At 45.2% G+C, this 20061-nt stretch overlaps 1 protein-coding gene across 3 annotated transcripts in view; it reads left to right on the forward strand.

Annotated features, from left to right (window-relative positions):
- The window catches only part of vill (villin-like), an 89590-nt gene that overhangs the window by 47443 nt on the left and 22086 nt on the right, over window positions 1–20061 (forward strand). For all 3 annotated transcript variants that reach the window (XM_065019202.1, XM_065019204.1, XM_065019203.1), the window contains exons 6-14: window positions 1704–1814; window positions 3618–3826; window positions 8727–8805; window positions 9339–9437; window positions 9552–9705; window positions 11350–11450; window positions 14863–15000; window positions 15338–15496; window positions 17055–17234. In XM_065019202.1, coding sequence (XP_064875274.1) covers window positions 1704–1814; window positions 3618–3826; window positions 8727–8805; window positions 9339–9437; window positions 9552–9705; window positions 11350–11450; window positions 14863–15000; window positions 15338–15496; window positions 17055–17234 — 1230 coding nt within the window. The remainder of the gene's footprint in view (window positions 1–1703; window positions 1815–3617; window positions 3827–8726; window positions 8806–9338; window positions 9438–9551; window positions 9706–11349; window positions 11451–14862; window positions 15001–15337; window positions 15497–17054; window positions 17235–20061) is intronic.

The raw sequence follows: 20061 nt of genomic DNA on the forward strand, positions 1-20061 counted from the left end.
CCCAGCCTCAGTCCCTCTAACCCAGCCTCAGTCCCTCTAACCTAGCCTCAATGCTTCTAACCCAGCCTCAGTCCCTCTAACCCAGCCTCAGTCCCTCTAACCCAGCCTCAGTCCCTCTAACCCAACCTCAGTCTCTCTAGCCCAGCCTCAGTCCCTCTAGCACAGCCTCAGTCCCTCTAACCCAGCCTCAGCCTCTCTAACCCAGCATCAGTCTCTCTAACCCAGACTCACACTCTCTAACCCAGCCTCAGTCCCTCTAGCCCAGTCTCAGTCCCTCTAACACAGCCCCAGTCCCTCTAACACAGCCTCAGTCCTTCTAACCCAGTCTCATTCTCTCTAACCCAGCCTCAGTCCCTCTAACCCAGCCTCAGTCGCTCTAACCCGGCCTCAGGCTCTCTAACCCAGCCTCAGTCCCTCGTACCCAGCCTCAGTCCCTCGTACCCAGCCTCAATCCCTCTAGCTTAGCCTCACTCTCTCTAACCCAGCCTCAGTCCCCCTAACCCAGCCTTAGTCCCTCTAACCCAGCCTCAGTTCCTCTAACCCAGCCTCATTCTCTCTAATCCAGCCTCAGTCCCTCTAACCCAGCCTCAGTCCCTCTAACCCAGCCTTAGTCCCTCTAACCCAGTCTCAGTCCCTTTAACCAAGCCTCAGTCCTCTAACCCATTCTCAGTCCCTCTAACCCAGCCTCAGTCCCTCTAACCCAGCCTCAGACTCTCTAACCCAGCCTCAGTCACTCTAGCCCACTCAGTCCCTCTAACCCAGCCTCAGTCCCTCTAACCCAGCCTCAGTCCCTCTAACCCAGCCTCAGTCCCTCTAACCCAGCCGCAGTCCCTCTAACACAGCCTCTGTCTCTCTAACCCAGCCTCAGTCCCTCTAACCCAGCCTCAGTCCATCTAGCACAGTCTCAGTCCCTCTAACCCAGCCTCAGTCCATCTAGCACAGCCTCAGTCCCTCTAACCCAGCCTCAGTCCCTCTAACCCAGCCTCAGTCTCTCTAACCCAGCCTCAGTCCCTCTAACCCAGCCTCAGTCCCTCTAACCCAGCCTCAGTCCCTCTAACCCAGCCTCAGTCCCTCTAACACAGCCTCAGTCTCTAACCCAGCCTCAGTCCATCTAGCACAGCCTCAGTCCCTCTAACCCAGCCTCAGTCCCTCTAACCCAGCCTCAGTCCCTCTAGCACAGCCTCAGTCCCTCTAACCCAACCTCAGCCTCTCTAACCCAGCCTCAGTCCCTCTAGCACAGCCTCAGTCCCTCTAACCCAGCCTCAGTCTCTCTAACCCAGCCTCAGTCCCTCTAACCCAGCCTCAGGCTCTCTAACCCAGCCTCAGTCCCTCTAACCCAGCCTCAGTCCATCTAGCACAGCCTCAGTCCCTCTAACCCAGCCTCAGTCCCTCTAACCCAGCCTCAGTCCCTCTAACACAGCCTCAGTCTCTCTAACCCAGCCTCAGTCTCTCTAACCCAGCCTCAGTCCCTCTAACCCAGCCTCAGACTCTCTAACCCAGCCTCAGTCCCTCTAACCCAGCCTCAGTCCCTCTAACCCAGCCTCAGTCATCCACACTGGGGCCTACCGCTGCCTGTCTTTCCCTGGGGGGAAGAATGCAGTGTTCTGAGTGTGTATTGTGTTTCCAGGTGAGCAGTATTCTGAGTGTGTATTGTGTTTCAGGTGAGCAGTGTTCTGAGTGTGTTGTGTGTATTGTGTTTCCAGGTGGAGGTGTCGTGGAGTAGCTTCAACAGTGGAGACGTCTTCCTTCTGGACATGGGGAAGGTCATAGTTCAGTGGAATGGCCCTCAGAGCAACCGGAGTGAGAAACTCAAGGTACCTAATCCTGACCCCCGACCCCCGACCTCTATCCCTAAACCCCTTACCCTAACTCTGAACTTTTAACCTCATCACCAAACCCCCGTCCTCTAACCCTAACCCTCAGAGCAACAGGAGAGAGAAAATCAAGGCACCGGACCCTTAACCACTGACCCCTGACCTCTAACCCTGACCCTAAACCATTCGCTACACTCGCATTAACATCTGCTAACCATGTGTATGTGACAAATACATTTGATTTGATTTGAACCCTTAACTCCTAACCCCTGACTATGACCCTCAGAACAACAGGGGGGAGAAACTTCAGGTAGTCCTAGTGAACACCACGGCCGTGTGTTTAGTCTACCATCATGATAATGATGATCAAATGACTGTTCTTCTTTGATGACCGCCCCTTTAATGACTGTTCTTCATTGATGACCGCCCCTTTAATGACTGTTCTTCTTTGATGACCTTCCCTTTACTGACTGTTCTTCTTTGATGACCTTCCCTTTAATGACTGTTCTTCAAATATGACCTTCCCTTTAATGACGGTCTTCTTTGATGACCTTCCCTTTAATGACTGTTCCTCTTTGATGACCTTCTCTTTAATGACTGTTCTTCAAATATGACCTTCCCTTTAATGACTGTTCTTCTTTGATGACCGCCCCTTTAATGACTGTTCTTCATTGATGACCGCCCCTCTAATGACTGTTCTTCATTGATGACCGCCCCTTTAATGACTGTTCTTCATTGATGACCGCCCCTTTAATGACTGTTCTTCATTGATGACCGCCCCTTTAATGACTGTTCTTCATTGATGACCGCCCCTTTAATGACTGTTCTTCATTGATGACCTTCCCTTTAATGACTGTTCTTCTTTGATGACCGCCCCTTTAATGACTGTTCTTCATTGATGACCGCCCCTTTAATGACTGTTCTTCATTGATGACCGCCCCTTTAATGACTGTTCCTCATTGATGACCGCCCCTTTAATGACTGTTCTTCTTTGATGACCGCCCCTTTAATGACTGTTCTTCATTGATGACCTTCCCTTTAATGACGGTTCTTCATTGATGACTGCCCCTTTAATGACTGTTCTTCATTGATGACCGCCCCTTTAATGACTGTTCTTCATTGATGACCTTCCCTTTAATGACTGTTCTTCATTGATGACCTTCCCTTTAATGACTGTTCTTCATTGATGACCGCCCTTTAATGACTGTTCTTCATTGATGACCGCCCTTTAATGACTGTTCTTCATTGATGACCGCCCTTTAATGACTGTTCTTCATTGATGCCCCTTTAATGACTGTTCTTCATTGATGACCTTCCCTTTAATGACTGTTCTTCATTGATGACCGCCCCTTTAATGACTGTTCTTCATTGATGACCGCCCCTTTAATGACTGTTCTTCATTGATGACCTCCCCTTTAATGACTGTTCTTCATTGATGACCACCCCTTTAATGACTGTTCTTCATTGATGACCGCCCCTTTAATGACTGTTCTTCATTGATGACCGCCCCTTTAATGACTGTTCTTCATTGATGACCACCCCTTTAATGACTGTTCTTCATTGATGACCTCCCCTTTAATGACTGTTCTTCATTGATGACCTCCCCTTTAATGACTGTTCTTCATTGATGACCGCCCCTTTAATGACTGTTCTTCATTGATGACCGCCCCTTTAATGACTGTTCTTCTTTGATGACCGCCCCTTTTAACCGTTCCATGCCAGGTTTGGTTTCTATGTTTTTCCTGGTTAGGTTTAGGTGTTTTTCCACTAAACAATCAATGTTATATTCTCCCCTCCCTGCAGGCGATGCTGCTGGCCCAGGATATCCGTGACAGGGAGCGAGGGGGGCGTGCTCAGATCGGGGTGGTGGAGGGGAGAGATGAGGAAGACTCCCCTGAGCTGATGAAGATCATGAGGGTCGTGCTGGGCCAGAGGTCAGGCAAGCTGAAAGAGGCGGAGCCTGATGACACACCAGACCGCCATCAGCAGACCGCCAACATCAGGCTCTACAAGTACGTAGACTAACTCTGGAGACGGTCTCTTTCTGTTAGTGACCCTTAGCCTGGAACTGCTTCGTCATTCAATGATGCAGCATTATTGACCTGCCAGACCAGAGCCCTGCTGTTGCTCCAGACTGACACCAAGGCTATTGTTCCAGACTGACACCAAGGCTATTGTTCTAGACTGACACCAAGGCTGTTGTTCCAGACTGACACCAAGGCTATTGTTCTAGACTGACACCAAGGCTATTGTTCTAGACTGACACCAAGGCTATTGTTCCAGACTGACACCAAGGCTATTGTTCTAGACTGACACCAAGGCTATTGTTCTAGACTGACACCAAGGCTATTGTTCTAGACTGACACCAAGGCTATTGTTCTAGACTGACACCAAGGCTATTGTTCTAGACTGACACCAAGGCTATTGTTCCAGACTGACACCAAGGTTATTGTTCTAGACTGACACCAAGGCTATTGTTCTAGACTGACACCAAGGCTATTGTTCTAGACTGACACCAAGGCTATTGTTCTAGACTGACACCAAGGCTATTGTTCTAGACTGACTCCAAGGCTATTGTTCTAGACTGACACCAAGGCTATTGTTCTAGACTGACACATTTACATTTTTACATTTAAGTCATTTAGCAGACGCTCTTATCCAGAGCGACTTACAAATTGGTGCTTTCACCTTATGACATCCAGTGGAACAGCCACTTTACAATAGTGCATCTAAATATTTTAAGGGGGGGGGGGAGAAGGATTACTTTATCCTATCCTAGGTATTCCTTAAAGAGGTGGGGTTTCAGGTGTCTCCGGAAGGTGGTGATTGACTCCGCTGTCCTGGCGTCGTGAGGGAGTTTGTTCCACCATTGGGGGGCCAGAGCAGCGAACAGTTTTGACTGGGCTGAGCGGGAACTGTACTTCCTCAGTGGTAGGGAGGCGAGCAGGCCAGAGGTGGATGAACGCAGTGCCCTTGTTTGGGTGTAGGGCCTGATCAGAGCCTGGAGGTAGTGAGGTGCCGTTCCCCTCACAGCTCCGTAGGCAAGCACCATGGTCTTGTAGCGGATGCGAGCTTCAACAACACCAAGGCTATTGTTCCAGACTGACACCAAGGCTATTGTTCCAGACTGACACCAAGGCTATTGTTCCAGACTGACACCAAGGCTATTGTTCCAGACTGACACCAAGGCTATTGTTCTAGACTGACACCAAGGCTATTGCTCCAGACTGACTCCAAGGCTGTTGTTCCAGACTGACACCAAGGCTATTGTTCTAGACTGACACCAAGGCTATTGTTCTAGCCTGACACCAAGGCTATTGTTCTAGACTGACTCCAAGGCTGTTGTTCTAGACTGACACCAAGGCTATTGTTCTAGACTGACACCAAGGCTATTGTTCTAGACTGACTCCAAGGCTATTGTTCTAGACTGACTCCAAGGCTATTGTTCTAGACTGACACCAAGGCTATTGTTCTAGACTGACACCAAGGCTATTGTTCTAGACTGACACCAAGGCTATTGTTCTAGACTGTCTCTAAATTAACAAACGTCTGATGAGAGTGGAGGTTGTCACCTGATTCTGTCTGTTTATCTCCCAGTGTGTCTCCTGATACTGTCTGTCTATCTCCCAGTGTGTCTCCTGATACTGTCTGTCTATCTCCCAGTGTGTCTGATGAGAGTGGAGGTTAGCTCCTGATACTGTCTGTCTATCTCCCAGTGTGTCTGATGAGAGTGGAGGTTAGCTCCTGATACTGTCTGTTTATCTCCCAGTGTGTCTCCTGATACTGTCTGTCTATCTCCCAGTGTGTCTCCTGATACTGTCTGTCTATCTCCCAGTGTGTCTGATGAGAGTGGAGGTTAGCTCCTGATACTCTCTGTCCATCTCCCAGTGTGTCTCCTGATACTGTCTGTCTATCTCCCAGTGTGTCTCCTGATACTGTCTGTCTATCTCCCAGTGTGTCTGATGAGAGTGGAGGTTAGCTCCTGATACTCTCTGTCCATCTCCCAGTGTGTCTCCTGATACTGTCTGTCTATCTCCCAGTGTGTCTCCTGATACTGTCTGTTTATCTCCCAGTGTGTCTCCTGATACTGTCTGTCCATCTCCCAGTGTGTCTCCTGATACTGTCTGTCTATCTCCCAGTGTGTCTGATGAGAGTGGAGGTTAGCTCCTGATACTGTCTGTCCATCTCCCAGTGTGTCTCCTGATACTGTCTGTCCATCTCCCAGTGTGTCTGATGAGAGTGGAGGTTAGCTCCTGATACTGTCTGTCTATCTCCCAGTGTGTCTGATGAGAGTGGAGGTTAGCTCCTGATACTGTCTGTCTATCTCCCAGTGTGTCTCCTGATTCTGTCTGTCTATCTCCCAATGTGTCTGATGAGAGTGGAGGTTAGCTCCTGATACTGTCTGTCTATCTCCCAGTGTGTCTGATGAGAGTGGAGGTTAGCTCCTGATACTGTCTGTCCATCTCCCAGTGTGTCTGATGAGAGTGGAGGTTATCTCCTGATACTGTCTGTCCATCTCCCAGTGTGTCTGATGAGAGTGGAGGTTAGCTCCTGATACTGTCTGTCTATCTCCCAGTGTGTCTGATGAGAGTGGAGGTTAGCTCCTGATACTGTCTGTCTATCTCCCAGTGTGTCTCCTGATACTGTCTGTCTATCTCCCAGTGTGTCTCCTGATACTGTCTGTCTATCTCCCAGTGTGTCTCCTGATACTGTCTGTCTATCTCCCAGTGTGTCTCCTGATACTGTCTGTCTATCTCCCAATGTGTCTGATGAGAGTGGAGGTTAGCTCCTGATACTGTCTGTTTATCTCCCAGTGTGTCTCCTGATACTGTCTGTCTATCTCCCAGTGTGTCTGATGAGAGTGGAGGTTAGCTCCTGATACTGTCTGTCCATCTCCCAGTGTGTCTGATGAGAGTGGAGGTTAGCTCCTGATACTGTCTGTCCATCTCCCAGTGTGTCTGATGAGAGTGGAGGTTAGCTCCTGATACTGTCTGTCTATCTCCCAGTGTGTCTGATGAGAGTGGAGGTTAGCTCCTGATACTGTCTGTTTATCTCCCAGTGTGTCTCCTGATACTGTCTGTCTATCTCCTAGTGTGTCTCCTGATACTGTCTGTCTATCTCCCAGTGTGTCTGATGAGAGTGGAGGTTAGCTCCTGATACTGTCTGTCTATCTCCCAGTGTGTCTGATGAGAGTGGAGGTTAGCTCCTGATACTGTCTGTCCATCTCCCAGTGTGTCTGATGAGAGTGGAGGTTATCTCCTGATACTGTCTGTCTATCTCCCAGTGTGTCTGATGAGAGTGGAGGTTAGCTCCTGATACTGTCTGTCTATCTCCCAGTGTGTCTCCTGATACTGTCTGTCCATCTCCCAGTGTGTCTGATGAGAGTGGAGGTTAGCTCCTGATACTGTCTGTCCATCTCCCAGTGTGTCTGATGAGAGTGGAGGTTAGCTCCTGATACTGTCTGTCTATCTCCCAGTGTGTCTCCTGATACTGTCTGTCCATCTCCCAGTGTGTCTCCTGATACTGTCTGTCCATCTCCCAGTGTGTCTCCTGATACTGTCTGTCTATCTCCCAGTGTGTCTGATGAGAGTGGAGGTTAGCTCCTGATACTCTCTGTCCATCTCCCAGTGTGTCTCCTGATACTGTCTGTCTATCTCCCAATGTGTCTGATGAGAGTGGAGGTTAGCTCCTGATACTGTCTGTTTATCTCCCAGTGTGTCTCCTGATACTGTCTGTCTATCTCCCAGTGTGTCTGATGAGAGTGGAGGTTAGCTCCTGATACTGTCTGTCCATCTCCCAGTGTGTCTGATGAGAGTGGAGGTTAGCTCCTGATACTGTCTGTCCATCTCCCAGTGTGTCTGATGAGAGTGGAGGTTAGCTCCTGATACTGTCTGTCTATCTCCCAGTGTGTCTGATGAGAGTGGAGGTTAGCTCCTGATACTGTCTGTTTATCTCCCAGTGTGTCTCCTGATACTGTCTGTCTATCTCCTAGTGTGTCTCCTGATACTGTCTGTCTATCTCCCAGTGTGTCTGATGAGAGTGGAGGTTAGCTCCTGATACTGTCTGTCTATCTCCCAGTGTGTCTGATGAGAGTGGAGGTTAGCTCCTGATACTGTCTGTCCATCTCCCAGTGTGTCTGATGAGAGTGGAGGTTATCTCCTGATACTGTCTGTCTATCTCCCAGTGTGTCTGATGAGAGTGGAGGTTAGCTCCTGATACTGTCTGTCTATCTCCCAGTGTGTCTCCTGATACTGTCTGTCCATCTCCCAGTGTGTCTGATGAGAGTGGAGGTTAGCTCCTGATACTGTCTGTCCATCTCCCAGTGTGTCTGATGAGAGTGGAGGTTAGCTCCTGATACTGTCTGTCTATCTCCCAGTGTGTCTCCTGATACTGTCTGTCCATCTCCCAGTGTGTCTCCTGATACTGTCTGTCCATCTCCCAGTGTGTCTCCTGATACTGTCTGTCTATCTCCCAGTGTGTCTGATGAGAGTGGAGGTTGTCTCCTGATACTGTCTGTCTATCTCCCAGTGTGTCTGATGAGAGTGGAGGTTAGCTCCTGATACTGTCTGTCTATCTCCCAGTGTGTCTCCTGATACTGTCTGTCCATCTCCCAGTGTGTCTGATGAGAGTGGAGGTTAGCTCCTGATACTGTCTGTGTATCTCCCAGTGTGTCTGATGAGAGTGGAGGTTAGCTCCTGATACTGTCTGTCCATCTCCCAGTGTGTCTGATGAGAGTGGAGTTTAGCTCCTGATACTGTCTGTCCATCTCCCAGTGTGTCTGATGAGAGTGGAGGTTAGCTCCTGATACTGTCTGTCTATCTCCCAGTGTGTCTGATGAGAGTGGAGGTTAGCTCCTGATACTGTCTGTCCATCTCCCAGTGTGTCTCCTGATACTGTCTGTCCATCTCCCAGTGTGTCTGATGAGAGTGGCAAGCTGGTCGTCCAGGAAGTGGCCATGCAGCCTCTGACTCAAGACCTGCTGCACTCCACGGTACAACTACTTTTTTTTTTTTTGCCTGATTAACCTCATTCTAACTTGCATTTCCTTTTATTCCTATAACTCTACATTTTCACATTTTTACTGTGTAATTTGCCACTCAGTCCTTAACAGAAGGCCATGGCCGTTCAGCTTTGCCATTACACTTTCTCTTTCTTTCTTTCTTTCTTTCTTTCTTTCTTTCTTTCTTTCTTTCTTTCTTTCTTTCTTTCTCTCTCTCTCTCTGTCTCTGTCTGTCTCTCGCTCTCTCGCTCTCTCTCTCATCTCTCTCTATCTCTCTCTGTCTCTCTCTGTCTCTCTGTCTCTCTCTCTCTGCCTCTCCCTCTCTCTGTCTCTCTGTCTCTCCCTCTCTCTCTGTCTCTCTCTCTCTCTGTCTCTCTCTCTCTCTCTCTCTCTCTCTCTGTATCTCTCTCTGTCTGTCTCTCCCTGTCTGTCTCTCCCTGTCTCTCACTGTCTCTCTCTGTCTCTCTCTGTCCCTCTATCTCTATATCTCTCTCTCTCACTCTCACCCTCTGCCTCCCTGTCAGGACTGCTATATTGTGGACCAGGGTGGTTTGAGTGTGCTGGTGTGGAAGGGAAAGGAGGCTTCTATAGAGGAGCGTCGCTCGGCACTGGGCAGGGCAGTGGTGAGTCACAGTTGACCAACTAAAACAGGAACACATGGAAATGACATGCATATCTCAAGTTAAGATTCAAATCTCAATGCAGAGAAAACATCCCTCATCCTCTATCCTCTGTAGGGCTTCATCAAGGCTAAGAACTACTCCAGTAGCACTAATGTGGAGGTGATGGCTGAGGGAGGAGAGTCAGCCCTGTTCAAACATCTCTTCGTTTCATGGACAGAGAAGGGACAGACAAAGGGCCTGGGGAATGTGTACACCACTGGGAAGATAGGTAACTACTATTAACTAACCAAGATAGGTAACTACTATTAACTAACAAGATAGGTAACTACTATTAACTAACCAAGATATGTAACGGCTACTAACTAAACAAGATAGGCAACTACTATTAACTAACTAAGATAGGTAACTACTATTAACTAACCAAGATATGTAACGGCTACTAACTAAACAAGATAGGTAACTACTATTAACTAACCAAGATATGTAACGGCTACTAACTAAACAAGATAGGTAATGACTACTAACTAACCAAGATATGTAACGGCTACTAACTAAACAAGATAGGTAACTACTATTAACTAACCAAGATAGGTAACAACTATTAACTAACCAAGATAGGTAATGACTACTAACTAACTTAGATAGGTAACTACTAACTAACCAAGCTATGTAACGGCTACTAACTAAACAAGATAGGTAACTACTATTAACTAACTAAGATAGGTAACTACTATTAACTAACCAAGATAGGTAACTATTATTAACTAGAGAAAATAGGTAACTACTATTAACTAACCAAGATATGTAATGGCTACTAACTGAACAAGATAGGTAACTACTAACTAACCAAGATAGGTCATAGCTATTAACTAGCCAAGACAGGTAATGAGTACTAACTAAACAAGAAAGGTAATGACTTCTAACTAAACAAAATAGGTAACTACTACTAACTAAACAAGAAAGGTAAGGACTACTAACTAACCAGCATAGGGAACTACTACTAACTAAACAATATAGGTAATGACTACTAACTAAACAAGATAGGTAACTACTATTAACTAACCATTATATGTAACTACTACTCTACAGTCATGGTAACTACTGTTCACATACTAAGATAGGTAACTACTATTAACTAAACAAAACAATAACAACTACTATTAACAAACCAAGATAGGTAACTACTAACTAACTAACTAAGTAGGTAAATATGTTTAACTACCCAATATAGGTAACTACTACTAACTCAATTAGGTAACTACTATTAACTAAACAAGATAGGCAGCTACTCTTAACTAACCAATATATGTAACTATTAACTAGTCAAGATAGGTACAGTGGTTGCTCAACTAAACGTTTTGCGGGACTTAGAGGTCATTTGTGGTTTAGTACGGTACCCTGTGTCACTACTTCATTGCTCCAGACCACCACAAGGGGGAGTTAGAGGACTGATTATGCTTTTGGGTCCCAAGGCGCTGCTGTATCTCTAACCGACAATGAATGAGCGACATAAACCTAAATAGAAACTGACTTCAACATTTAATTTCAATGAACTGAATGATGAGGATGAAAGAAGGTGATTGAATTTAGAACAATAGTGTAAGAATTGCTATTCCTCTGTCCTGCACTCGCACACTCCCAGGCAAATGCACTTATTGTTGTGTAGATGGGTGAGAGAGAAAACATATATTTAATCCATTTTAAATTCAGGCTGTAACACAACAAAATGTGCAATGAGTAAAGGGGTATGAAGACTTTCTGAAGGTGCTGTAACTAGCTACATGAAACAAAGATGATATGTAACTAACTAGACAACAAATTATTTTCAATTAGCAACTTCTGTACACTGTAAATACTTCTAGATGTGCAGGTTTTTTGTTCCATCTCAACACCATTGTGTCCTGTACTGTAGCTAAGGTTGAGCAGGTGAAGTTTGATGTGATGGAGCTTCATGCTCGTCCTGAACTGGCAGCACAGCAACGCATGGTGGACGACGCCTCTGGACAGGTTCAGGTGAGACACACCAAGGCTATTACTTGTTATCGTTTAATTTGGGCAAACATCTAATATTGTGTTTTCAATTGAGTTTTCAATCTTTTGGGGGATTTCAAGCAACTAAATATGTGAAATATATGCTGCCAGGAGAGGGCGAAGTTTAAACATAAATTACTAGGTAGCTTCTTGATTCTCCTTACATGTACTACTAATGTTGAAATGTTGAAACACATTGGACAGGTGTTAAAGTTGTTTGAACTATGTAAACTATACAGACCAAATCTCCTAGTCTCCCACACGTGCTTTCTGTCCGAACACTAAAACTGAAACTTAAATCATTTAAAACCAAATAGAAATATTTTTATACAACTAAAACTAAATAAAAACTAGCAAATCAGGGCTGAAAACTAACTGAAACTAAACGGATATTCAAACCAAGGCCGAGTTTCAGGAGCTATTTGACCTATCAAGCTAGAAAGGTTTTCTCAGGAACGCAGCCCGCGATGCGGTTAGCCATTGTGGCTGGGACCGCGGATTGTCCCGGGTTTACGGCTGTCTAGATCCCTGCTGTTTGTTGTTTTCAATCTTCCCTGTGACCTGCCCTGTCTGGAACTGCGAGGACTAACAGTGTAACCTACGTTGCTAGCTACCATGACAAAGACCAAAGCCAGCAGGAGTATCGTTGAGGACTGTGGTGTCTCTCTATCACACGTGAATGATATTTTAAATGAACAAAAAAAATAGTTCTACAGTTGTATCAACAACAAGAAAATAGCTACAAGTGTTTTGTCCAAATACTGGTGGAGTCAACTAATAAAATAATGGATGACCTGACCAGAGAGGTCCAGGACCTGAAGAACAGCTTGCAGTTCTCCCAGGGTCACCTCGATGAGTAGAAACAGGAGAATGACAAATGATAGCAATCTGTAAGTCATTGTGAGAGGACATCAGTTCTGTGTGTGAATCCATGATAACAATGAAGAATAAATCAGACTGTCTCGAGGGACAAATAAGGCAGAATAATATGGTTGTGGATGGAATTGAGGACCAAGTGAGGGAAATGATCTCTAAGAAATTGAAGCTGGACCACAGGAAGATTAAGGTAAAGCACGCCCACAGGACTGGAAAACCCACCACCGGGCCCAGGTGACAAGCCAAGGCCGGTAATAGTCAAGTTCCTGAATTCAAGGACAACTGTTCTTGAAGGAGCCAAGAACTTGAGCGGAACGTACAGTACCAGTCGAAAGTTAGGACACACACCTACTCATTCAAGGAATTTCATTTATTTTTTACTATTTTCTACATTGTAAAATAATTGTAAAAACATAAAAACTATGAAATAACACATATGGAATCATGTAGTAACCAAAAAAAGTGTCAAACAAATCTAAATATACTTTAGATTTTAGATTCTTCAAAGTAGCCACCCTTCGCCTGTATGGTTGAAAGAGATGGAGCAAAAGGAGTGGCTGATATGTCTGGCTGCACATCTGACTGGCTGACTTACGGTAAATTGAGAAATTATGTGACTAAATTTAACAAAAATGAGAAGAAACTATATTATGAAGCCAAGATCAATGAAATAAAGAATGATGGAAAAAAAAACGTCCTGTAAAAAAACGTCCTGTAAAAAAACGTCCTGTAAAAAAACGTACTGTAAATGAAATGATGGTCAGAAAGACAAATTCAACTCCATCTTTCATCCAATCAGATGACTTATCCATCACAAAACCATTTGATGTTGCCAATTATTTGAATGATTACTTCACAGTCAAACTTAGGCAGGAAATGCCAACAACAAACAGTGAGTCATCATATTCATGCATAACAAAACAAGTAATGAAAGAAAAGCATTGCAAGTTTGAATTTTGTAAAGTTAGCGAGGGAGAGGTGGAAAAAAATATTGCTATCGATTAATAATGACAAACCTCCTGGCATTGACAACTTAGATGGAAAGCTACTGAGGATGGTAGCTGACTCTGTAGCCCCTCCATCTGTCAGATCTTTAATCTGAGTCTAGAGGAAAGTATTTGTCCTCAGGCCTGGAGGGAATCTAAAGTCCTAGAGGAAAGTCTTTGTCCTGGAGGGAAGTAAAGCGGCCTTTACTGATTCTAACAGCAGACCTACAAAGTGTGGTGTACTGCATGGCAGCTCTCTAGGCCCTCTACCCTTTTCTATTTTTACCAATGACCTGCCACTGGCATTAGACAAAGCATGTGTGTCCATGTATGCTGATGATTCAACCATATGCGCATCAGCAATGGTGTGGCTGTTGAACAAGTTAAGGCGACTAAATTACTTGGCGTTACCTTAGATTGTAAACTGTCCTGGTCAAAACATATTGATTCAATGGTTGTAAAGATGGGGAGAGGTCTGTCTGTAATAAAGATATTTTTTGACAGCACGCTCCACAAAGCAAGTCCTGCAGGCTCTAGTTTTGTCTAATCTTGATTATTGTCCAGTCGTGTGGTCCAGTGTTGCTAAGAAAGACCTAGTTAAGCTGCAGCTTGCCCAGAACAGAGCGGCACGTTCTGCTCTTCATTGTAATCAGAGGGCTGATATAAATACTATGCTGCCAGTCTCTCTTGGCTCAGAGTTGAGGAGAGACTGACTGTAATCAGATGGCTGATGTACATACTATGCTGCCAGTCTCTCTTGGCTCAGAGTTGAAGAGAGACTGACTGCATCACTTCTTAATTTTAAAGAAACATTAATGTTTTGAAAATCCCAAATTGTTTGCATTGTCAACTTACACACAGCTCTGACACACACACTTACCCCACCAGACATGCCACCAGGGGTCTTTTCACAGTCCCCAAATCCAGAACAAATTCAAGAAAGCGTACAGTATTATATAGAGACCTTATTGCATGGAACTTCCTTCCATATCATATTGCTCAAATAAACAGCAAACCTGGTTTAAAAAACAGAAAAAGCAACACCTCACAACTCCTCTCCTCTATTTGACCCAGATAGTTTGGTACAACGCCTCTCCTCTAATGGACCCAGATAGTTTGGTAGAACTCCTCTCCTCTATTTGACCCAGATAGTTTGGTACAACGCCTCTCCTCTAATGGACCCAGATAGTTTGGTACAACTCCTCTCCTCTAATGGACCCAGATAGTTTGGTACAACTCCTCTCCTCTAATGGACCCAGATAGTTTGGTACAATGCCTCTCCTCTAATGGACCCAGATAGTTGTGTATGTATTGATATGGAGGCCACGTGTGATGTTTTAATGTATATAGTTCTGTCCTTGAGCTGTTCTTGTCTATTGATGTTCTGTATTATGTTTCATGTTTTGTGTGGACTCCAGGAAGAGTAGCTGCTGCTTTTGCAACAGCTAATAGGGGATCCAAATAAAATACCCAAAATACCAAACACCTACTCCCACAATTACTTACTTAAACGTGCAATGGTCTTTATCCAGATCTGGCGTATAGAGGACCTGGAGTTGAGAGAGCTCCACCCCAGCTCGTTCGGTCAGTTCTACGGAGGAGACTGTTACCTGGTGCTCTACACCTACAAGAGAGCTAACAAGCTGCAGTACATACTCTACATGTGGCAGGTAAGACACTGACAACAACAGGTTCAGTCTTCTTTAGTGGATATAATGCCTTGAGTTTCAGCATTATAGTGTTGGTCAACGTTGATAGTCTGTGCTCCTGAGGCTAGTCAGTGTATAGTTAATTAAACACTAGAAGCTGAGACTAGTCAGTGTATAGTTAATTAAACACTAGAAGCTGAGACTAGTTAGTGTATAGTTAATTAAACACTAGAAGCTGAGACTAGTTAGTGTATAGTTAATTAAACACTAGAAGCTGATACTAGTCAGTGACTAGTTAATTAACCTGCGTGTTGTGCTGGGTGTGTGTGACTGACGTGAGTCTTGGTTTACGGTGCAGGGTCGCCATGCTACTCAGGATGAGATCACATCGTGTGCCTATCAGGCCGTTGCCATGGACAACAAGTACAGCGGAGTGCCGGTCCAAGTCAGGGTGGTCATGGGAAAAGAGCCGCGTCACTTCCTGGCCATCTTTAAAGGAAAACTCATCATCTTCGAGGTGAGATCATCTGGTCCTTCATCTTAAAGAGATAATTCATCCAAAATCTAAATTTGAGTGAAATGGCCCTTTCAAATCAAATCAAATCAAATTGTATTTGTCACATACACATGGTTAGCAGATGTTAATGCGAGTGTAGCGAAATGCTTGTGCTTCTAGTTCCGACAATGCAGTGATAACCAACAAGTAATCTAACTAACAATTCCAAAACTACTGTCTTATGCACAGTGTAAGGGGATAAGGAATATGTACATAAAGATATATGAATGAGTGATGGTACAGAGCGGCATAGATATTTATATACAGAACGGCATAGGCAAGATGCAGTAGATGGTATTGAGTACAGTATATACATATGAGATGAGTATGTAAACAAAGTGGTAGTGGCAGATAAGGATACAGTAGATGGTATTGAGTACAGTATATACATATGAGATGAGTATGTAAACAAAGTGGCATAGTTAAAGTGGCTAGTGATACATGTATTACATAAGGATACAGTAGATGGTATAGAGTACAGTATATACATATGAGATGAGTAATGTAGGGTATGTAACATTATATTAGGTAGCATTGTTTAAAGTGGCTAGTGATATATTTTCCTTGAGTTTAATCTGAAGGTCCATCGTGACAGAATCCACAATAATCCACAATAATAAGATTTACTTCTGTCTACAGCCTGAAATTAGCGTCACTAGATTTCATCAGTGGTTCCAGGAGAACCGATGTTAGCAAAGCTGCATTGCAAGCTGAAACTTCCTCAAAAACGCTTCAAACTAAATTGGGTAGAGTCCATAATTGTGAAGAACCCGTCCGTGTTTTCTTCACCGTGGGAATCTTGTTATCTTTTAATGGTCGAATGCTCTGGCACTTCCTATGTTTACTGGTCAGTTTAGTTCACATCTGGAAAGCAAACCATGTCGAAGTGCCCCAGGTAAACAATGTCCTCACTGGAAGACCCATGAAGATGCTCTCTGCTCTCTGCTCTCTGCTCTCTGCTTTCTGCTCTCTGCTCTCTGCTCTCTGCTCTCTGCTCTCTGCTTTCTGCTCTCTGCTCTCTGCTCTCTGCTCTCTGCTTTCTGCTCTCTGCTCTCTGCTCTCTGCTTTCTGCTCTCTGCTCTCTGCTCTCTGCTCTCTGCTTTCTGCTCTCTGCTCTCTGCTCTCTGCTACATGAGGAAATCCCTCCAGTTCTGAGCAACCAAATTCCAGCGAGTACTTTAGTAGTATGCACGTAAACAAAAATCCCTGCTGACGCCACCAACTACCCATCTTAGTTTGGAGTGTTTTTTGAGGAAGTTTCTGCTTGCAGTGCAGCTTTGCTAACGTTGTTTCTCCTCGAACCACTGATTAAATGTGATGAAGCTAACATTATTGTGGATTCTGTCACCATGGACCTTCAGACAAAACTCAAGGAAAGGGACATTTCACCCAAATGTAGATTTCGGATGAATTATCACTTTAAGATGCTGTGTGTGTGTGTGTGTGTGTGTGTGTGTGTGTGTGTGTATGTGTGTGTGTGTGTGTGTGTGTGTGTGTGTGTGTGTGTGTGTGTGTTCAGGGTGGTACAGGCAGAGCGGGGGTGACTAACCCAGGCCCGGGAGCCAGACTGTTCCAGGTTCGAGGGACTCATGAGATGAACACCAGGGCTACTGAGGTCCCAGCCCGCTCCTCATCACTCAACACCAATGATGTGTTCCTGCTAAAAACTGACCACATGATTTACCTGTGGTATGGCAAGGTACTATACTGTTACCTGTGGTATGGCAAGGTACTATACTGTTACCTGTGGTATGGCAAGGTACTATACTGTTACCTGTGGTATGGCAAGGTACTATACTGTTACCTGTGGTATGGCAAGGTACTATACTGTTACCTGTGGTATGGCAAGGTACTATACTGTTACCTGTGGTATGGCAAGGTACTATACTGTTACCTGTGGTATGGCAAGGTACTATACTGTTACCTGTGGTATGGCAAGGTACTATACTGTTACCTGTGGTATGGCAAGGTACTATACTGTTACCTGTGGTATGGCAAGGTACTATACTGTTACCTGTGGTATGGCAAGGTACTATACTGTTACCTGTGGTATGGCAAGGTACTATACTGTTACCTGTGGTATGGCAAGGTACTATACTGTTACCTGTGGTATGGCAAGGTACTATACTGTTACCTGTGGTATGGCAAGGTACTAAACTGTTACCTGTGGTATGGCAAGGTACTATACTGTTACCTGTGGTATGGCAAGGTACTATACTGTTACCTGTGGTATGGCAAGGTACAGACACTGTTAACTGTGGTATGGCAAGGTCAGACACTGTTACCTGTGGTATGGCAAGGTACTATACTGTTACCTGTGGTACGGCAAGGTACTATACTGTTACCTGTGGTACGGCAAGGTACTATACTGTTACCTGTGGTATGGCAAGGTACTATACTGTTACCTGTGGTATGGCAAGGTACTAAACTGTTACCTGTGGTATGGCAAGGTACTATACTGTTACCTGTGGTATGGCAAGGTACTATACTGTTAACTGTGGTATGGCAAGGTCAGACACTGTTACCTGTGGTATGGCAAGGTACTATACTGTTACCTGTGGTATGGCAAGGTACTATACTGTTACCTGTGGTACGGTAAGGTACTATACTGTTACCTGTGGTACAGCAAGGTACTATACTGTTACCTGTGGTACGGCAAGGTACTATACTGTTACCTGTGGTATGGCAAGGTACTATACTGTTACCTGTGGTACGGCAAGGTCAGACACTGTTACCTGTGGTATGGCAAGGTACTATACTGTTACCTGTGGTACGGCAAGGTACTATACTGTTACCTGTGGTACGGCAAGGTCAGACACTGTTACCTGTGGTATGGCAAGGTACTATACTGTTACCTGTGGTACGGCACGGTCAGACACTGTTACCTGTGGTACGGCAAGGTCAGACACTGTTACCTGTGGTACGGCAAGGTCAGACACTGTTACCTGTGGTATGGCAAGGTACTATACTGTTACCTGTGGTATGGCAAGGTCAGACACTGTTACCTGTGGTACGGCAAGGTCAGACACTGTTACCTGTGGTATGGCAAGGTACTATACTGTTACCTGTGGTACGGCAAGGTACTATACTGTTACCTGTGGTATGGCAAGGTACTATACTGTTACCTGTGGTATGGCAAGGTACTATACTGTTACCTGTGGTACGGCACGGTCAGACACTGTTACCTGTGGTACGGCAAGGTCAGACACTGTTACCTGTGGTATGGCAAGGTACTATACTGTTACCTGTGGTATGGCAAGGTACTATACTGTTACCTGTGGTATGGCAAGGTACTATACTGTTACCTGTGGTACGGCAAGGTCAGACACTGTTACCTGTGGTACAGCAAGGTACTATACTGTTACCTGTGGTACGGCAAGGTACTATACTGTTACCTGTGGTACGGCAAGGTACTATACTGTTACCTGTGGTATGGCAAGGTACTATACTGTTAACTGTGGTATGGCAAGGTCAGACACTGTTACCTGTGGTACGGCAAGGTCAGACACTGTTACCTGTGGTATGGCAAGGTACTATACTGTTACCTGTGGTATGGCAAGGTACTATACTGTTACCTGTGGTATGGCAAGGTACTATACTGTTACCTGTGGTACGGCAAGGTCAGACACTGTTACCTGTGGTACAGCAAGGTACTATACTGTTACCTGTGGTACGGCAAGGTACTATACTGTTACCTGTGGTACGGCAAGGTACTATACTGTTACCTGTGGTATGGCAAGGTACTATACTGTTACCTGTGGTATGGCAAGGTCAGACACTGTTACCTGTGGTACGGCAAGGTACTATACTGTTACCTGTGGTACGGCAAGGTACTATACTGTTACCTGTGGTACGGCAAGGTCAGACACTGTTACCTGTGGTACGGCAAGGTACTATACTGTTACCTGTGGTACGGTAAGGTCAGACACTGTTACCTGTGGTACAGCAAGGTACTATACTGTTACCTGTGGTACGGCAAGGTACTATACTGTTACCTGTGGTATGGCAAGGTACTATACTGTTACCTGTGGTATGGCAAGGTACTATACTGTTACCTGTGGTATGGCAAGGTACTATACTGTTACCTGTGGTATGGCAAGGTCAGACACTGTTACCTGTGGTATGGCAAGGTACTATACTGTTACCTGTGGTATGGCAAGGTACTATACTGTTACCTGTGGTAAGGCAAGGTACTATACTGTTACCTGTGGTACGGCACGGTCAGACACTGTTACCTGTGGTACGGCAAGGTCAGACACTGTTACCTGTGGTATGGCAAGGTACTATACTGTTACCTGTGGTATGGCAAGGTACTATACTGTTACCTGTGGTATGGCAAGGTACTATACTGTTACCTGTGGTACGGCAAGGTCAGACACTGTTACCTGTGGTATGGCAAGGTACTATACTGTTATCTGTGGTACGGCAAGGTACTATACTGTTACCTGTGGTACGGCAAGGTACTATAACCTGTGGTATGGCAAGGTACTATACTGTTACCTGTGGTATGGCAAGGTCTACACTGT

Source organism: Oncorhynchus nerka, linkage group LG6, assembly GCF_034236695.1.
Source record: "Oncorhynchus nerka isolate Pitt River linkage group LG6, Oner_Uvic_2.0, whole genome shotgun sequence".
Classification (NCBI taxonomy): Eukaryota; Metazoa; Chordata; class Actinopteri; order Salmoniformes; family Salmonidae; genus Oncorhynchus; species Oncorhynchus nerka.